The sequence below is a fragment of the Engystomops pustulosus genome, chromosome 2 (genome assembly GCF_040894005.1).
Source record: "Engystomops pustulosus chromosome 2, aEngPut4.maternal, whole genome shotgun sequence".
Lineage (NCBI taxonomy): Eukaryota > Metazoa > Chordata > Amphibia > Anura > Leptodactylidae > Engystomops > Engystomops pustulosus.
Window position 1 is genome coordinate 119,309,898 of NC_092412.1, and position 21,675 is coordinate 119,331,572.

The 21,675-nt window shown below is 40.0% G+C and overlaps 1 protein-coding gene across 2 annotated transcripts in view; it reads left to right on the forward strand.

Annotated features, from left to right (window-relative positions):
• LOC140118356 (uncharacterized) overlaps positions 1-21,675 on the forward strand; it is a 315,197-nt gene that overhangs the window by 223,025 nt on the left and 70,497 nt on the right. Inside the window, exons 81-86 of one of the 2 annotated variants that reach the window (XM_072136177.1) lie at positions 1,988-2,100; positions 5,580-5,719; positions 7,803-7,869; positions 15,904-16,107; positions 17,920-18,041; positions 20,038-20,218. In XM_072136177.1, the coding sequence (XP_071992278.1) occupies positions 1,988-2,100; positions 5,580-5,719; positions 7,803-7,869; positions 15,904-16,107; positions 17,920-18,041; positions 20,038-20,218 (827 nt within the window). The remainder of the gene's footprint in view (positions 1-1,987; positions 2,101-5,579; positions 5,720-7,802; positions 7,870-15,903; positions 16,108-17,919; positions 18,042-20,037; positions 20,219-21,675) is intronic. The other variant, XM_072136178.1, reaches the window with a different exon arrangement.

Here is a 21,675-nt window from a genome sequence, read left to right on the forward strand (position 1 = left end):
CAGGCATAGGGTTTGGGGCTGGGTAGGGAGATGGTGTCTTGGGGGGCATTATCATGTGCCCTACCCTCCCTGGGTTTTTGTACAGAAGATTTTGTTCCTTTTTAAATGTTTTTATTGGCTCTTGGTTTGGTGTGATTACTGATCTGTTTGCTTAATTAATAAAGATTATATATTTTGGCATAGCACATGTTTGATCTCTAATTGCGCATTCTCCACATCAGTACATTCCGGAGAATCCAGGTATTGTGAATGAATATTGTGCTACATATATAGATGTTGTAAGGGAAGTGGCCATACGCAATATGCATTGTTTGACATTTTTCATTTTGTGAATACCTTTTATAAATGGTTAGTATTTTTGTACTTTATTTTTCACTTTTTTAATTAATTGCAATTTTGTTCACACTTAGCCTCACATGGGGACTTAAACATGCAATTATTTAAAGATCTCAGGAAGTGTAGTTTATTTAGCATTCAATAGTGCAATTTGCAGTCAATATTACTGATAGACAGCCTATTACACCCTGGCTCTGACAGGGTCAAATGGGCAAATGATGAGGACAGGTGTGAGGGCCGTTAGTAAACCTCTGACTTTCCTCAACTAAAGTAATTGGGTTGTGAGCAGTTGGTACCTCTAGACTTCTTAAGTAAGAACTAGTTATCCCATAACATTTCTTACTGGATGGTGGACTATACGATCTCCTGACTAGTTCTTTTGAGTACAGTAGATCTTTGTTTTATTGAATTTGCTGAAATTCCACTTATCTAAGTACAAAAGTTTGATGCTTTTATTCTGTGGTCCAGAATCAATATTAAGCCAATGTTTAGTGAATTTGATCCCAAATCTTAATTTTACTATATTCCTAACTGGTTTTCGGAAGTTTTGCTTTAATATACATGTATTATGATTGAGCATACTACATGCCAGTCATACCTCTAAAAGAGTCCTGTCTATTGTAGAATTATGCTACATCCCATGCCAGGCGCTGCCTAATGACCATCCATACCCAATTGCTGTGAGGGTGTAAAAAGGTTTTCTGGTAAATTCCTGGTAAATGGCCTGATAAATGCCCCTACCAGAATGTTATGTAACATATTGAGTAGTGGTATATTTATTCTACTATGTCAGGATTGACAAATCCTTGGTATGTGATGTATGAATATGTCTCTAGTTCCCATGTATTATGTCCTTGATACAAAAGCAATTATGTATTTAGCTCTTACATTAAATGAGAATCTTACTTAAGCCATTCAATTTCTAACACATTCAGTCACTTTCTATTATCGAAGAAATATGACAGTAGATGAAACGGCAATCTACTTATAGCAATTTCATGCATGAATATACTTACTGTTTCTGTCGAACTTTGCACGTTCTTTCTAGTGCAAACTGCTTGCACAGGTATTTAAGAATTGTCTGCACCACATTTGTGTTGCACATGACCCTTTTGTGGCGGAGCTGTACTATGCATCATGCAACACAAATTTCTGCACTGAAGGGGGTGTTTAGGTGCTCAGTCGGACCGTGCACCAGATTTAATATGCAAAATACACAAGCAAACTGCATATAGTGTTCTTAGTAATTGTGCCCCAAAGTGTTCAGTTGAAGATAATTTGGTAAGCCCTACAACAAGCATGAACCATAGCTGATGGCTCCAACTCATCTGGCTGCAATTATTGCATAGATATAGCTATAAGGCAGGTCACAGACAATACTAGGTGTTGCAGCTGGAAAGGTAGAACAATTTTATTTTGCTCCACTACCGGTACACTTTACCACCGTCAATGACCATATCTTTACCTACATATTGTACCTTATTTTTTCAATTCACAATATACTTTATAAAATGGAATGCAGAGAGGTAATTTGAGCAACCAATAAAGCACACAGATTGGTCACACATGACTATTGTATCTAGATTGGAACTGTACATATCTGTATATATAACCATCCAGATAAAATGTTGCCATTTTATTCCTTGCACAGGAGTTTGCTCCCTGAGCATTGTGTCCAGGTATGTGCCCTCCTGTTTTTCTGCACTGAACACATGGAAAATAAGGAAGCCATAACAGAAGAGGAACTTGCTTTTTTCTTTAAAGGTACAATTTTCCCAGTTACATTATATTACATAGTTACCTAGCTACTTTGGAAAAAAACTTAGAGGTTGAACCATAAAGACTTAATTGAAAATGGCATACCATATATAGTCAAGTATAAGCCGACCCTAGTATAAGCTGAACCCCGTGAAACCGAGGGTGGGAAATGCATTAGTCACAGCCGCCCCAGTATACAGCCTGCCAGCCCTTGTAGTATATAACGTGCCAGCTCCTGTAGTATATAACGTGCCAGCCCCTGTAGTATAGAACGTGCCAGCCCCTGTAGGATATAACGTGCCAGCCCCTGTATGATATAACATGCCAGCCCCTGTAGTATGTAACGTGCCAGCCCCTGTAGTACATAACGTGCCAGCCCCTGTAGTATATAGTCTGCAAGCCCCTGTAGTATATAGCCTGACAGTCCCTGTAGTATATAGCCTGCTAGCCCCTGCCCCCCAGTATATAGGCTGCAGCCCTGCCCCCCCAGTATATAGCCTGCCAGCCCCTGTAGTATATAGCCTGCCAGCCCCTTGTAGTATATAGCCTGCCAGCCCCTTGTAGTAGATAGCCAGCCACCCACCTGTAGTACATAGCCTGCCAGCCCCTGTAGTATATAGCCTGCCAGCCCCTGCCCCCAGTACATAGGCTGCAGCCCTGCCCCACCACCAGTATATAGCCTGCAGCCACTGTCCTCAATGTAATGCTTGTAGGAAAAAAACAAACAGTATACTCACCTTCTGATGCCCACTGGCAGGCCCTCTTCTATCCATCGATGCTCCGGCATCGGCTCCATGTCCCAGTGTGGTCCGTCACAGACATTATGACGACAACCGCTTGCTGACATCATAGTGTGTGCCGGCTGACGTCATTATGCCTGCGACAGACCGCGTCTTGACATGGAGCCGATCCCAGAGCATCAATGGATAGAAAATGACCTGCCGGGGAGAGGGGGTGTCGGAAGGTGAGTACACTTTTTTTCTTGACTTAAGTATAAGCAGAGTTATGGTTTTTCAGCACATTTTTTTGTGCTGAAAAACTTGGCTGATACTCAAGTATATACGGTAAGTTATATACTCTCAATTCAAGAATATGGTGCCATGTCAGAGTTATGGTCAAAAACGTGTGCTGCCACTCCGATAATATATATGAGACTGCTAGAGATAATCAGCTATCTCATGCAGTCTACTAGAGACATTTGGAATGGAAGCGCACATTCTTCATTGTTACTCCATTTAAACGAGGTGATATCAGAACTCCACTCTTGTAATTAGTGGGGTCACAGCTGTCAGAGCTTAACCACTCTCTTTTGAACAGGGAACTTTATAGTTATCTATCTATCTATCTATCTATCTATCTATCTATCTATCTATCTATCTATCTATCTATCTATCTATCTCATATTTATTCAATAAGAATTGTAACACCATTTAAAATGAAAATGACTTTTCATATTTATAATATACATATGTTGAATTATTTTATGAAAATGGAAAGTCCATACACAAGCAACTGACTCTCCTTTGCTTAAATGTAATGTTTTCCTGAATGGCCGGAGAACCGGACTGCAATAAATAGAATGAACTGAAAGATCCATTGCAGACTGCTTTTCAAGAGTCTTGCACAATCCATATTACAGCAACAAGCACTGAAATGTTAAGTGTGTTTCATTTGTATTCCTTGAAGAGCTTGTATGATAGGTTTACTTGTACATTAAATCACAGTTGAAGACAGAAAATCCACTTTTCTTGGCAGCATCTTTCAGCTAATGCCATTCACTTATCCGTCTGATAATGAGTAATAAAGTAAATGCTATGATGTTTCCCAGCTCCAAGTACTGATCAGAAGCCAAAATCCATGTTACCGTGATTATATCTTAAGTCATTTCCTTCTGACTACCTTGAATAACAAAATTTAACACATCAACGATCCATGCAACATGGTATTTACATGATTTAGGAATTTCTACTAGTGTTTAATATGTACTTTGGCATGTTAACAGGAACCTATCACCAGGAATGTTATTTTTAGCTGGTGACAGGTTCCAATAGCCTCTGCCATGTTGATTTTAAAAATGCCTTTGTCGGCATTCCAAATTGTTTCAATGCTTTAGAAAAGAAAGGGGACAGAAATCAAACTCTACCAACATTTGGAAAGGATAAAGATTTGAACCACACATCCTCACATAATTCAATGATCTATTTCGGTTATGCTACATCAACAAAAGAAACGAGGTTCTTGGTTACATTTTGATTATATTCCATAATACACTAACCACTTCATGGTGACCAAACCAAGCGTGGGCCAAACGATGACAATTGGCACTTTAATAAAAATACTTGCTATATAATCAGGGCTGCAGATGTTTTGCTTTTTGCAGTGGTTTCTCATCTAGGGCAGAGAGACAACACGTGTTTTCCCTAAGGCACCTGGGCCTACTTGTGACTACACCCAGTGCATCCCCTCAAGCCATGGCCCTAGAACTGTATCTTAAAAACAAACTCTAAAATATGCAGTGTAACTATTCATTACACAATTTGCAGCCTTAAAGAGAGATTCACATTAAAGATCAAATATAAAAGTAATCAAATTTAATCTACATAAAACTGAATGTCTCCTTTGTTAAATTCATTAACTTGTATTGTACATCCCTTATGGTCTTAAATTACCTCAATTACGGAGGATGCTTCATAAAAACCATCATTCACAGCACTTCAATAAAATAGAGGTCAAGGGAACAGCAGTATCAAATCAGCATGGGAAATTCTTATCATCTTTTTTTTTTTTAATTGAATGGGAATTCAGAATTTTGGAGTGTAAAATTCATAATTTTCCAGATTACACCATTGAAAATAGTAATATCCATTACTTCATAAGTCCATGAAATCTAAAAGGAAATAGCAACATAATGTTCCATAAGACTAAACTTAAAGTTCTGTTACATGTTGACAGTTATTTTACAGATATAAGTATATTTACAGTGATTCCTGCTATATTAAACACAAAGGGGCTCATTTACTAAGGGTCTACGGAGCGCATTTTCGACGGGTTTCCTGGCGCTTTTCCGTTTTGCGGCGCATTTAACAGGGGATTTTGGCACATCAGCGCCGGCATGCACGTGACACAAATCAGGGGCGGGCCGTTGGACAACCCAATGGATTCGGACTACGCGCAGGATTTAACATTTCGAATTGTGTCGCAAGACACATACTTATAAGTACCGTGAAGAAGAAGGTGAACTCCGGCGGACCTTGGCGGTGAAGTGGCGGATGCATGAACTCGGGCACATAAGCTACGTGAATCGCGACAGACTTCATCTTCGCCGGACCGTCTGAATTGGGGATTACGACTGAACCAGGTTAGTAAATTTGCCCCAATAAGTCATCTTTCTACTGTTACAATCAACAATTTACTTTTATAGTTTTTGAAGTTTTTTATCTGTACAAAATTAAAGCACAGTGTTTTACATTTTATAAAATTTGCAGGAAGACGCGCATTCAGTAAAACAATGTGGGAGAGCCTTACTACCAACGTCAATGCACCAAAATGGATTCCTCTTGAAACATGGCAGGAATTAGTGGCGTTATCGGCTATTTCAGTGCCCTTGAAGAAACTTCCTATGCAGGTACTATTTGAAATGTATGAGGAATATAAGGAAGGGGATGTATTTATGTGTACAATGCATACTGTAGGATTTCTTGTTCCTTCTCACAAGACTCAAATATATGTATGACGGGTCAAGTCTGACAAGACGGTGGCATGTGCGTTAGCAGTCTATAGTAATATAGATATTTATCAGGAGCCATGTAACATGTCACACTCCTTGCTCAGATAAATGACAGCTTTTACACAGTGTCAGAACTTGTCCTTGTAACATTATTGATAGACCTGCCATGTTATTGTGGAGTTTATACACTTCTTGCTAGATACTAGAGCATTAGGCAAACATAACTCTCTATAGAACCATATTACTTTTGGTCATTTGTGGCATTAATTTGGCCTATATTTATTGGAAATTGTACAAATGTTGGTGATCAATGTTCTGATATAGGGGGATCCTTTACTTACATGTACCAGTTTGTTAAAGTAAGATTGTACTATAGTTCTGATATTTAGTTAAGTAGTATTATCATATCCTATATAAATGGATAAATCTACTAATGCTCTCATTCATTATCGTACCATTGTATGGCCGCACATTTGAGATGGAATACTCATATAGCAGCATTCATGCAGACCAGGGGTGTCAAACTCATTTTCACGGTGGGGCCACATCAACCTTGTGGTTTCCTTAAAGAGGCCAAATGTCATTTTATTACTGTATAAATGTATCTACTCTGTACGCTGTTCAGTAGTTACATTTGCAACACCCCTGCAAATGTATAGGCAAGGGGGTAGTTGGGAATAGGGCCCTCTTTCTGTCTCTCCCCAGCAGGTGAGCCTGCGATACTCGCCTAAGGGGTAGTACAGTAAATCTGAGGTAATTAGCAGCTGTTGATCCTGCCTGGAAAGGCAATGGTTAATTTGGGTGTGAGTTATCAGCCAATTGTGTTTCATCATGTACACTGGAGTGTGATTGGAGAGGAAACCGTCACCTGACCAGGATAATAAAACCCTCATGGTCAGTCCAGTCAGACAGTGAACAGAGACAGACTGAAGAGAGAGAGAGACAGTGTCAGTATACCATCACTACTGACACAGAACCAAATCCCAGGACCAGAGTCAGGAGACTCGGAGCTGCAGCTTCCACAACTAAACACAGCTCCATCACAGCCTGCATTTACTACACAATTCCTGAGGACCCTCTCCATGACCACTCCAGTACCAGTTCTGCTGTGAGACCGTTTAGGCCCATTGCCTGCTGTTGTTCAATAAAGAACTGTGAGTTTATTTGCACAACGCTGCCTCCACTTGATCCCTGGATACGGCTGTTACCACCACAGGCTACCCCATCCATTACCCAGGGACTCATTCTACAAACACTTTGGGGTTGCCCCAGGGAGAACCAGTACATCAGCCTCTCCCTCTATTTTTTTATGCACACACCCGCTACTGGAGACCTGCCAGGCTGTAGGACAGCCCTCCGGTCCCCATACCAAGCACCGTGACATCAGCATGCCTAGGCCGCAACCACCAGTTACTCCGGTATTCTGGACCCCGGCTGCCTCCAGGCCCCAAGAAAAGGCTAGGCCCCAGTGGGGGACGTTGCACATTCAAGTTGGCTCTGAAGCTGCCACACGTGATTTGAAGATATCATCACATGTGCTGGCTTCAAAACCTACGTGTACAGTGGGGAGCGATGCTTCGTGGAAGCAAGGAAAGGTGAGTGTCAGACCCTGCCTCTATGCTGTGCTCCCAATGAGCGCAGCATAGAGGCAGGGACACAGGAGTCTGGCCAGATAAGAGAGGGCCTTGTGTTTTATACCCATGATGTGAGCTATAGGGGGCCATATCAAAAATTAAAATTAAATGGGTAACACATATAGCCACCATGATGCATATTCGCCCTGAATACCATTTATGTTTATATAATCCTTTGACTCATTCCTCACTTTACATGTATTGGGGATACCTGCCCAACTGTTTCCCACCCCTCACATAGATTCATATGGTGCTGAAAATTGTAGCAATTCTTACTTATGTCTTTATTCATGTTAGCAATTATAGTGGTATTCATAATTTTTCTCATAATGCTTTATTTCTTGCAGATTGCTGAAAATCCTTCAGAGTGGGAGAAATGGTTTGGAGTACAATACACGGATATTGAAATATCAGGTAAATTTTTTAAAATGGTTTTGCCACTGAGAATGAACTTCTAGTACTCCTTTTATTTTTAAACAAAGCTTAGTTGCTGTATTCTGTAGGTAAACACAGACTAATCGTATTATAGATCTAGGGGTAATGTTGGATTCTGTTAATTTTCTTTTTATTTAGTGTTTTGTAAAGGTTTGACGGGTGCCTTGCTTTGAAAGAATGAGAACCATGGAGCCTAGGTCTTTCTAAATCAATATTGGGACCTCTTCTTGTAGTTTTTCCAATCTAGCAATTTGTGAAAACTTTAAAATCCACATTCCTATAGGTGATGGTTGTCTCCAGTGGAGTGGAGTCAATGGGGCATATTTATCATACGCTGGCGTTCGTGCGCCACTGTATGATAGCCCTGCCGCTGCAGGTTCGCAGCCCGATACATCAAGAGGCTTCTGCCTCTTGATGTATTGGGGCGGGAGGTTGTGAAGCGTTTATCCTACCCTGCCTGGCGTAGAAAAAAACGCAGCCGGCGATGTTTCATGTATGAAAATTCGCCGCCAGCAGCAAGTGCGCATGCGCGGGGACAGTAACACTCGGCCGGCCGTGCCCCCCCTTCAAGCCCCTTCACGCCCCACTGGCATGAAGGTGGCGGATCGGGGCAAATAATCGCAAAAGCTAGCAATAAGCAAGCATTTGCTATTATTTCAGGGCCTTTGCGCCACTGGCGTTGCGCAGAGGTCCTGATAAATATGCCCCAATGTTTCGGGGTCAAGGAGGAGTTAGGCCCAAAATCTGGAATGTGAATATTGACAGATAGATGCTTTGGATAAAGAGTAGGAAAACCTAAGCAATAAGTGTAAAACACATTTTGAATACCACATCATCTCACCCAGCCAAACCAGTTCCCTAAGCTGCCCTGAAGAGACCTGCATCATGTCATAAGTCTTGATGACAAGGGAGCTGCCTTACAAGGTAGATAAAAGAGGCATGAATTTCCTTATCCCATCCTGGAAAACGTTACATATTTTCCCAGAATCCCCCTAGTGGAGCTTCCATGGCTATAAAATTCCACATGTTTACACAGCAGCCTTAATTGGCAGTCTCCTACTTCCCGACATCAAGCATATTTACACCTTTCAGATCATGTCTACTTTATGATCCAGAACAGTCATATAATATGGAAAATCAACTTTGAAGTGAGAAGTAAATTGATTGCATGGGGCAGAGAGATTAGCACTTTTGGAGCTAACAATGTCCCTGGATGCACTTAGGTCTTTACTTTTATGACTTCATGCAACCATTTTACTTCTCACTCCAAAGTTTATCTTCTGAATGATGCCACCACGCTGGGTCATGAAAGAAACTTGATCTAGAAAGTGTTTCGCTTCTTGACGACATACTTGAAGTAGTTTATTAGGTCAATTTGTACAAACAGGTTACCATTAAGAGTTTGTGCAAAGAGTTTGTATGTTCTCTCCGTATTTTCATGGGTTTCCTCCGGGTCCTCCATTTTCCTATCATACCCCAAAAAACATACTGGTAGGTTGATTAGATGGTGAGCCCCATTGGGGACAAGGATCGATCTGACAAGCTCTGTGCAGCGCTGAATAATCTGTGTGCACTATATAAATAAAGGAATTATTATTATTATTTGTGCAGGCAACCCCTCAAGGCGAAGCATTTGGGGTGCAATAAAAGAAAATTCTATTCTTTGGAGATGGTGCACTCCCTGGCACTTCTGTTATATATTAGAATATATTTTTATACCTGTATAGGAGAGTATGGGTATTGTAGGGGTTCAGCTCAAATGTGGGGATCAGCAATGACAAAGCTCTCTTGGACAGCAGGATTAAAGTTGAAACTGTGCATTTATTCCAGCAAAAACAGCAGTAACAAACAAAACCTCAAATAAAATCCTTGCCTGTCCGGCTCTAACTAAACACTTGGCGGCCCTCACTAGCCACTGGAGGGCTTCTCCCTGCCAGCATGAAACATTCGTTCAGTAACCCAGTGTCACTCACGTGTGGCTCTCACACAGTCAAGCTTCTGTGTCTCCAGGTAGAGAGCGTCTTCTGACTGCTCCACACCCTTCTTTAAGGGATTGCACACCTGGTGCATTGTTAGACTGGATCCTTTGGTCTGGAGCAGTGATCACACTTCTGTCTCCACTCCAGCAATTAGAGTCCTCTACCAGTTCTTCCAAGAGACCAACACATGGAAAACAGCTTCCTTTTTGTCCTAATTCACACTGTGGTCGCTGTAATACAAATGAACACTCATTTTCTCTCCAATTCAATAGTGACTTTGTCACAGTATGCAAAAGTTTAATATTTTTATACAGACACTGTTCGTACACAAATACTGTAGAGTATTCTGTACAAGTATTCTATGGAGTCCAATAATTTTACAAGTGAGCAGTTCATACAGGTCTATTTGACCAGAATTAAATTTGCATCCACATTTTACATTATATAAATAAACCATCTACATTAGGGCTGAACTGTGACATGTACAATGTCCATTTATACAACTCTTTGTTATTTAATGCAATACAAATGTAAACACAGAATTACCATCAATTCTCATTTATTCTATTTTTACATTCACTCATTCCACATTGTCTTAGGTAAGGTCACATCAGCCGAGACAGGTAACATAGAGTACCGTATTTACATGACACTTTCACATACATTCACATGACTTTGCATGACAGTGCATCTTCTGTACACATCTGCTGTGCATTAATAACACAAAAGGTTGTACTCTAGGACTCTGAATTACTGTATCTTCCCCAGTCCACTTTACAATCCTAATGGATTCATTTATCATGAGTCCCTGGAGATATTTAAGTGGCATCCTTCAGAATGGAAATGCAAGGGGGACTGGGTCAAACTGTTTGAAGGTCTTCCTGCTTTTTCAGGCGTAAATGAACACCAGGTTAATGACTTTCTCATTTAACTCATCCTGTTCCATAGACCGCTAAGTGCAGAGCAGTGACTGCTTATGAAATCTATTTTATCTGCTGATTGTTAGCATGTATATTAACTTATAGGTAACTATTATTGAAGGTTGAAGTGAAGTGTCAATTTACTCTAGATAAAGTTATATAGCAGATTCCTAAAATAAATACATAGGCTGGACATCTCCAGATGTGCCAAGACAGAAAGCATCATGGATCATGCTAGGGCATTAATGAAGTGCAGCAAGGGGTGCAGATAATACACTGGAGCCAGAGCTCGGAGTGGCAAGGCCCTCTGAAGCACCTTAGACTAATTTGAATATTTTTTAAAACCCTCTTTTTAGGACAATCCAAAACAGGAGAATTTAAGAAAGATGCACAATTGGCTTTTTGAGAACATGACTTACAGGGCAGTTATTTCACTTTGTTTGATAGATTTTTTAGATAGTTCTTAGAGTGGTTTTCAGCTATCCATAGAATAGGTCATCAATCAGGACTCCATCTGATCAGCTGACTCCAGAAGTGAATTCTCAAGTCTATAGGAGTTAAGCTGCAGTCTACTACACAGAGAATAGAGCTGTGGGCCAACCAATATGATATTAATAAGCTATGGATAGGTCACCAATATCCCAAAGCTACAGAACCTTAATTAACTACCATAAACCAGACACTGTGCTATTATACCACATTGTCAATAATATTTTATAAATGGCACTTGAGAGCTGAGCCCTCTATATACAAGGCAGATGAATTGTATCAGGTATGTATAAAACTAGAACAAAAAATGATTTGGATTGCAAAAGTATTACTGATAATTTTCTAGCCATTGTGCCATGTGGTCGCATAAATGGCTGCAGTCAAACCCAGCACCTAATGGGTTGGGCACCTTTGGCAGGGTTCAGTAGGTACATAGTATATATTTGCAATATACTACGATACAAAAGTGTTGTAGTTTACTTTATGAACGATCAAACCTCCTATGGTTTAAATGGCATAGATTGCCTAAAAATGTAAAACTAAAAAAGTTAAAAAAATATATTAAAATATTTGAATAATTTTCTATTAAGTGAACCATAAAAATAAAAAAGCACAATTTAAATAGGAAGTGAGCTAAAGATTGTGAATTTCCCGTTTCAATTATAACTACAGCTCATCCTACCAAAAATATAGGGCAAAAAATATGGGGCTAATTTTTTTTTTCAAAGCCTTTTTTTATTTACACTTAACAGAACTATGATTGTACTGAACCAAAGAAAAAAGGGGATGTGTCATTTGGGTGATGTAGTGAAAGAAGATATAAAAACAAAACATCTAGAAAAATTGAATACAAGTTTTTTTTTTCAATTTTATTGCAGAGAAGTTTTTTTCTAGCTTTTCAGAACATCACAAAAGTATACTACAGTTGAAACGGTTTTGGTTGATCGTAGCTCAGGTTTAATTTTGACACAGCTGTTTATAATATTAAAGCTGAGCTGTAATTGGTTGCCATTGGCAACTAAAATGGTTTTACCTTAGACACTTTTCATAAATCTCCCCCTATAAATATGGACACATTTACATGTTTTTTTTTACTATCTGACATGAAATCAAAATAGACTGTAAGTTTACATTGTTTCTCCTTCTGTTCCCTCAGCACTACCCCCTCCCTCCACCTGATGTAGCTTCAGCACACAGTGGGATGCGGGAAGTGCTCCTTGAGCACTGTAAGAGCCTGTGAACAGATTTCCTTTGTGCCCATGACATAAAGTGACCTAGTAATTACTTCAATAGTATGATTGCTCCTAAAAAATAATGCGCAGTGTTATTTCAAGTGTATCCGAAATGTTGTATTGAACAATAAAGATGTATAAAGCCCCATAGCGCAACCATAATGCTATTGTTCGAGTATTACTACTACACATGGTGGCCAGTATTATTCAACTCCATAATACTCAGCTTCCCACTGCATTTGATCCATGGACATGCCTGCATTTATCCCATGGTAGAACAGATTACTTCCTATTTCTTACCGTAGTGACCCCTGGTCTATGCTATTTGGTAAATTATCACCCTGTCACCAGCAGGCGACTCATGTAGCTTACATACTTTGTATAGCTAATTACAATCATTTCTCATATTTACAGATCTCTTAAGCCAAAGGCCTGTAAGTAAATTGTAGCAACTACTAATGAATTATTTCTTGTTAGCATTGTATATGCATGTCATTGCCAGCAGCGTCCTGAAGCACGCTAGTTGGCTCATATTTCATTGCAGCCTAGTGTCATTAGCCTGACATTTTTTTCTTCTGTAATTTTATTACGTTTGGGCTTGGCACATCAATAAGATAAAAGAAACACTGAGACATGCATTCTTTTTTCCTATCTCAATCTGTTAGATACAGGTTGAGATCAGGGAACATGTGAGCAATAGGGACTAAATTGATTGAAGTAGCGTCGTGTGGTATGTCACATTAAATGCTGTGTTCATCGTGTCTTCTTTCTGCCTATCTGCATGTAGAACTTTTGGTTAAAATCCATTTTCAAAAGGGGTTGTCTTGGACCTCGAAACTTAAAAAAATGTAAGATTTCTCTGATAAATATCTTGTACAAAACATCATCCAAATGATTTTCTCCTGTTTTCAATAAACCACTATACATATCTGACCCCAGCCATTTTGGCAAATTAGGCCTAAGGAACGGAAAGGCAGCACCCAGTTTTTACAGACCATAAAGCTGACACTAGCATTGTGCCTAAGACATGCACAATCATTTCTGGTGAACCTCTCTCCACTAGTTGTGTAGAACCCAAAATGTTCTGAACGTACTTAACCTATGATTGCTTTTTCCCCTTGACTCTGGTTACAGGGTTTTCCCATTAACTTAAAGGGGTTGGCCTAAATTTAGAGGTTATCCTCCTTCCACAAGATAGGGGGTAACAAGGTGATCGGTGCGGGTCCGACTGCTGGGATCCCCAGCGATAATGAGAACTTTGCTCTCTAGATTCAGTAAATAGAGAGACAAGGAGCATGTTCATCCTGCTGCTCCACCCATTTGGAAGAATGGGATCCCTGCTCTGCGGATTGTAGTGGCCCTGTTCTCGTAATAAGTAGGGGTCCCAGCACCAACAACAATCACCTTTATATCCCCTATCTGCAGGATGGGGGATAACTTCTTATCGTGGGACAAGCCCTTTGAAGCCTATGGATGGGTCCTGAGTCCCCTGTTTGAATGTAGTGGAAGTTGCACAGTTGCTGCATCTAATCCCTGTGAGACTGCTGGATGTAGTGGAGCGTTGAATTCTCAGATATTTTGCGTGATTCTAGACATTGGCCCAGATCTATTACTCTGACTGCGCCCGTTTTCTGTCTGACTTTGCCCTAGAAAGAAGGTCTGTGAACCTTGCACATTTAAAAAGTGTCTGCGCCAGTTTTGTGTTGGGGCTGCACTGTGTCGACAAGACAGAAAAAATGTGCACCTAAAGGGGGAGATGCTTAGTGGGAGTTTATGACACATTTAATACAGCGACTCGACAGAATTGTGTTGCATGCTGTATGTTAATGGTGCACCTAAAAAAAGATGGTGCACACTTTCCGAGCAGTGGAGGGTGGACTAAGGTGCCCATTATGGCACATTATGTTAAAACACCTCACTATGATAAATGGGAATGTTAGCTGCATTTTCTACACAGGTTTTCTAGCACAGGTGATAACAAATGCTTAAAGGACACCTGTCACCAGGTCTGTGTCACTAGTCCTGTCACCTCTACCTGTTGGAGCAGCTCACAAGGATCCCATCCCAGCCTTAATCTAGTCATTTCATACATTAATCATTATAAAATCATCTATTCTTTATCATATAAATGAGGCTGGTCACATGGTCAGAGGCAGTGATGTCACCCCTGTTACCCCTCCCCTCTCCTCCCCCTGCTCAGGTCTGTGTGTAATGTATAGTAAATGCTGCATCATCCTAATACACAGGTGTGAGACACAGACATCAGCTATACATGAATCTGACATGTTCTGCTGTAACATGGCTGCCTGGAGCTGCTGTATCTCTCCTATACACACACACACACACACACAGGCTGCAGGGGGCGTGGCCACCAGCACCAGGAAGCACATCATTATACAGCCTCACATCATTATACAGGCTGTCAGTCAAGCACTGGGGGTGTGGCTGTACCTCCCACTCATGAATAGAGTGGACAGCTTGAATATGCTAATGCTTCATTGGACATTTCACAGGTCATTTGCATACAGCTTTAGGACCTCATTACTTAGGTTTACAGGCATGTAGAGGGACAATGAAGGGATAGAGGCAATGCTCTCTAATGGCAGTTTATGAAAATATATTTAGTTTAGGGGGGTTATTTTGCATGACGGGTTCTCTTTAAGGGACAATTGTGTAAAGTAAAAACTTGTATGTATATCATGCTGTACTGACTAGGTAGCCCATAAAATGTCTCCAGGTCAATTATCACAGTAATTTCTTTTATACCCCCATATTTCACTATGTACTACTTGCATGTTGCTCTTTTGATCTGTTATGTTTTTCTGTTAAATACAGGTTTTTTTCATTTATCTCATGGTCTAGGCTCTTTAGCAGCTGCATTGCGTTGGTTGATCATGTAAAGTATGCTATCTTTTAAAATGGAACATTTTTTTCAACCTCCATTTTCCAAGTGTTATACAATAAATATGCAAAGGGATAATTTATTAAAAAAAAGTTTGCCTCTGGAGTGTGCGGGGTGTGCCAGATACATGAATTGTGGCGCACGTTCTTCATGAATCTTTTGGTGCACCATTACAAAGAGCGTGCAACACATTTCTGTCAGATACTGCATGATAAATGCTGCACACTGTACGACTGTGCACGGATTTCAGTGCAGAATTCAGTGTCTCATTGGGTATAGTGCAGCCGCGACATGAAAATTTGTGTGTCGCGGACCCTATAAATACATGTGCAAGTGATTTACACTGAAAAGAACACTTTAATAAATGTGGGCCAATATGTTTTTGACCCTGATAACCTAATGTTTGTCTGTTGTACAGTACATTAAATGTAATTAGGTAGTAGAGTAAGAGATTAATATGAACAACATTATATTTTTTCACAAAATATCAGGTGAGAAAGAGATGCCAGACAAAAGTATTGTTCAGCTTCCTGCATATGGTGATGTTGGATCTCAGTTGGATGACTTCCACTACTTGCTGGTGGTTCGTGCGGCTTGCCCAAACTCCTTTCCTGATGCTTTATGTCGATATGTTGAAGAATTGTCCAGTGACCTTGAATTTCATGATCTCTGCCCAGGAATACATAGCATAGCTGGTAAGTAACAAAGAGCTTTCAAAGATGTTAACTTCTTTATTGTGCTCTTATCAAAGAATGGCTATCCTTTTGGAACTACTGTTTTGCTAAAAGATGATGCAAATACTAAGCTTACAACAAAATGATGCTTAGAAATGTAAAACTATAATAACATTAATCAATAATAAATTATCATTATCAAATATCATTAATTAATAATTTTTAGAGTGTTAACTAGATTATACATGTTGTAGGTTTCTCACGTATTATATGTAATTCCAACAATCTATTGTACCTATGCACATTCACACTTACATTACCCCCTAAAATCAAACAGTACTTCCGCCAATGAGTTACGTGTAGAAGGTTTCTTAGTAAACTGCTCTACAGCACTCTAAGGTATCTGCAACTGGCATTTTTGATAAACCCTTGCCACTATTTTTACAAATGTATTAGACTTCAGAACCTAATATTGATGCCTGTGATGGATTCACAAGATTGCCTCTTGGCTACTTTATCCCTTGTAAGGGAGCCCCCTTTAACATTAGGCAGCCTTTAGTGGCAAAGTCTCCTTAAAGGGGTTTGCCCATCAAAGAAAGTTCTCAAATTTTAATCCCCTAGTGATCATTACACAATTTTTTTTAATCCCCAAACTTTACAATTGTATTGGTTTTTTAGCTCTTATCATTCAGTGATGGTCAGTGTAAAATTCCAGAGTGTGGGCGGGCACTTTCTAAGCAGATACATCATGATCCCTTTAGTGCTATGGGATGTGGGCTAACAATGTGCTTAGATTATCGGGGTACAGGGGTTATCTACACTTTTATTGAGCTTTGGAACACTAGCATCTGACACATAGAGAAAAAGAGGTGAGACAGATCAGAAATGAGAGAGGATGAGATCCATGAGTTGGATATAAAACACAATGACACTCTCAGCACTCATTTAATCAATAAAACACACAGTCAGCTCTGCTATAAAGACCTTATCTGCCTGTTGCTTGTAGAGTAAGTCTCTGAACGCTGCTTGCCGACAAGAAGTGCCTGTGTCTCAGCTGGTCTTGTTATGTAGGGGGAGGGGCAGGAGGCAGAGAGCACCACAGTATGCAGACAAGAGAGATATTCATGAAAAGAATCTGACCATAGTCAGAATATTTACGGTCGTATCCATGGACAACCACAATTGTATACACAAGGACTGATAGACAGGTTGGAAATATATCTGTGAAATGATTTTTTTTTTAATAACAGTGAATGTATTATTTTGTTATCCTGAGTATATTCATGATTCTTGCCTTTGTGGGAATAATCCTTTAAGGAATCTAACTTTCCTGACCTAAAAGTCCATAGCATAGCTCTTGTCAGATCTTATTCCATTTAAGGGGCCAGGTCCTAGAATCTGCTAAATATATCAGAGATGATATCTGATTACTGTTATATTTAAAGAAAAAAAAAGCTAAATGTTATACTAATAAACTGAGTTCCTGTACACTTTACAGGAGCCCTTCCCCTTCCACTGTGTGGGATTACAGCAGGCAGAAGGAGGGGAAGTAATGAGGGAACTGGGGGATGAAACATGGCCTCTGGAGCAGCAGCATGGGAAAGCCCCCAGAGCCCTTTTGGCTCATTAACATAATAGTAAAAGTTAATTTTAGAAGGAAGGATGCTATGGATAACAAATATAAGAAGATTACCAATGTCACTTTGCCTAGATCTGTGAGTAAGTCCTTGATTTATCATGTGTGATTATGATGGTCAATATCCTTTAAGTTAGTTGCTGTTTTTATACACTCAATGACAGTGTCACATATTGGAATACTATTCTTTTTTCTAGCAGTGGAAGAAGATATGTATGGTGTTTTAGTTCTTGAACCATCTAGCAGAGCCAACACACTTTGGCCTGGAGGAGTTATCATGAAATACAAAGCCAAAGAAGCCATCTGCCATGCAGCAAAGGTAATGGGACCAAAATGTTGTTCCCTCACTATACAGTGGGCAAGATTTATATGAGTACTGTTGATCTTTTTTAGCTCTATGTTTTGTATCTTCATTAAACAGAACTTGTCAGCACATGTCGGCATTTAACTTAGATGTTTCATACTTACTCCTCTAAGAACCCACCAAATGTAAGAAGGCATCTGCTATAGACTTCCATTGTAAATAGAAAAAAACATACTGTAGAAAGATTGTACAATGTAATGTGCCCGTTTTTTTTATAATTGGTTTTAGGATATTTCTTTGCTACTAGCATTCATTTAAAACAACATAATGAGAGGATGTTACATTACATAATAATTTAATGGATTTTTTTGGAAGTTGTTGAAAGATCATAATTAAGTTTATTTTATTGAGTTTCACATCATTCATTCTAATGATCTAAAATGATGAATCCCCTTTCACACATTGTGGCAAGTAATAGATTAGACAAACGTACATTGTGGATTGCAACTTGCTGGGAAACAGTGTGAAGAACGCTTCCTGTTAATCTGCAGTTCCTTGTTTTATTATTTTTTTGCTTGGCATCCTGTGCCAGTATCTCGTGCTTCACACAATACGCTCTTGATTGAAGTAACCTTATCATACAGTACAAGCTGTGTTAATAGCCCCGCTTTTTGCTGAAAAGATGTACATAACGAAAACACTTGTAAGCAATGTTATGCATTTGTAGGAGAAACCATTGATTTTATTTAACAGCACTTGCTTACTACATAACAGTGTTTGCCTATTCCCAATTTGTCCAGCTCTAGTACATGTATCATACATTAACCTACAAAACAGAGCAAAAATTTCACACTTATTATTAAAATGAATATGACTTTTATTGGCAATTAGTACAAAAGATACCAAATATTAAAATAGAGTCGATTCACATAAGCGACATCTATAACAGCCTGTAATATACAGGGAAAGATCATTGACAGTCCCATCTGTGAACTGTTGTAGAATCTAAATTAAAATAATGGGGTATTCCGTTTTTTTTTTAATCACTTTTCATAAGATCAGATCAGCAGTTGAACACCCTATAGTCACGCTACTCCACTAAGTGTTGCATTATAGACCAGCAATGTCACATTAATTCTTTTAAAATACTGTGGATTTTTTGTATGAATGTCCCCACAGAGCATAATACATACACTGCCAAAGAGTTTTTGTATAAAAAGTAGGTTTTCAATGCCATGTGCTCTGTGACTATGCACTTGTCCCCTGAGAGTGTCTATAGAGGAGCCACCCCCCCCCCCCTTGGGAAACTGCCTCCTGTGTTTCCTTTTCAAATCACTTGGCTTAGAGACGCCCCCTGCTCCTTTATAGCCATTCCCGAGTGGTGGGAGTTATTCATATATTTAAAAAGAACACAAGGAGGTGCGGTTTCCCAAGGGTAGGGGGAAACTGCTCCTCTATAGCCACTCCCAGGGGACATCTGTCTAGTCACAGAGAACATGGCATTGAAAGGTGTTATATAACATATTCTTTTTTATACCAAAACTCTTTTGTGTGTATGTATTATGCTCTGTGGGGACCTGGGGGGGGCAGGTACATATTACATATTCAGAGTTTTTATATTCTGAGTACGGACAAGGGCATTCCCACATATCTCCCACCCTGGTGTGGAAAGCCAGGTGCATTCAAGTTACAAACAGACATCCTCTACCTTCACGCTGTGCACAGCTGTCCCAAATGCACATTACTTTTTATTATGTTAGCAATTGCTTTGCATTTACTCTTCCTTTCAGCTCATTGAGAGCATGAGAGAAGAATGAGAGAGAATGAGAGAAGAATAAGCAAGCAACTCCAGTCTTCTATTATGCCAACTGTGTTTAATCATAAAGCGAAAAAGCTGTGCTAATAACTGGTGTAGCCTACATTGTATAGTGAGATATAAATGCGTTCTCTGGGCACCTTAAATATTTGTGTTTTGCTGTGAAGAAACATAATTATGCTTTCTTGTTCTTAGGAGAGAAGCATACCATTGTTCACAGTCAGCATGACGAATGGAAATGAGGACGAGGTGAAAGCAGCACTAAATGACACCATGAATCACAATGGCTGGCTCATTATAGAAAATCTTCATCTGGCATCAAAAGCCGTGCTAAATAATCTCTCCAAGAGTCTGAAATATGCTGCAAAAATGCAAGGTATGGTGGCACATTTTTGTCATGATGAATTAGGAATCTTAATAGTTTTATAGACAGAGCTTTATGGTGCCATGCAGAGAGCTGAGTATTTTCCATTTTATTGTGTGGCAAACATTAACACCACCAATAGAATTACTTGGAGATAAGGGGAGCACAATACTGTGGTAAGATGTTGTGGATTCTACCATAACAGTTGCTAAAGAATGGCACAAAATGCCAAAAACACAACATATACAGTATAGGTAGTATACAACAGGTAGTAATGGAGTCTACATTTCAACAATTGTGAAGATCCATAACTGCATTGCCTCTATATTGCCAATTGTCATGTGATCATGTCATTTTAACTGTACAATTGTATGCAGATTTTTTCACTCATGAACTGCTTAGATATTGCATAGATACCCTGATTAGAGATGAGCGGATCCACATTTTAAGTTCAGGGTTCGCATACCTCCCCTGCGACGTGGAGATACTGCTAGATTGGCGGTTGTGCAGCCAATCTGGCAAACTGTTTCTCCTCGCTACTAGCCATAGCCAATGACCAATCACAGCCATGGCTAGTAGCTAGGGGTGTAATTTTGCTGCTTTGGCTGCATGGCTGCCAATCTGGCAATATGTTTGGGTTGTGCGAGATACACCTGAACCTGGGCACTCATCTCTTATCCTGATGTCAACATCCATTTATGTTCTGACATCTACTGATTCAAGTCCATTTGCAAACAGCACCACTAGATTCATATTTAAATATGCTACATAGGTTCTGTACGATCGCACAGATAGTCCTGGGTTGGTGCTGACCATCTAGTACTGTCTACATGACAGTAGAGAAACTCGCTTGCATATTGGACCAATACTGGCTTCTGTTTGTATGCAGCGGCTAGTGTTAACATGCATCTAAAACTTCTGTTTACATTCATAGGCCGGCAGTGGCGCACGAATATAGCCTCACTGACACTCATGCAGTGCACATCACCACCAGCCTCTGAATGTAAACAGACACATTTTCAGCAATGGTTTCCGTATAAAGGCAGAACTTGTGAGTAAGGGTCAGAACTGAAGGAGAATGGAAGCAGGGAGTCATTACATTTGACTGTTGAAGCTTAAAGGGAACCTACCACCACGAATCTACCTATAAAGGTAGATCGGGTGGTAGGTGGATGTATGGGACGTGAGGATAGCCCTTTTTAGAGCTAATCCTCACGTCCCCGCTAGCCTAGCATAAACTTTATTGCCCTAATATGTTAATTTAATTAACCGGGGCGTGGAGTAGCCGGACACGAGGCTACACGGCGCGGCTACTCCACGCCCCAGTAGCTGCTTTCCCCCGCCTACCCTGTGATCTTCGTCCGAGAAGCCGGAGTTCTGCGCATGCGCAGTAACTCCGGCCAAGATGCGCGATCTCGGGAACGAGGCCGGAGTTACTGCGCATGCGCAGAACTCCGGCTTCTCGGACG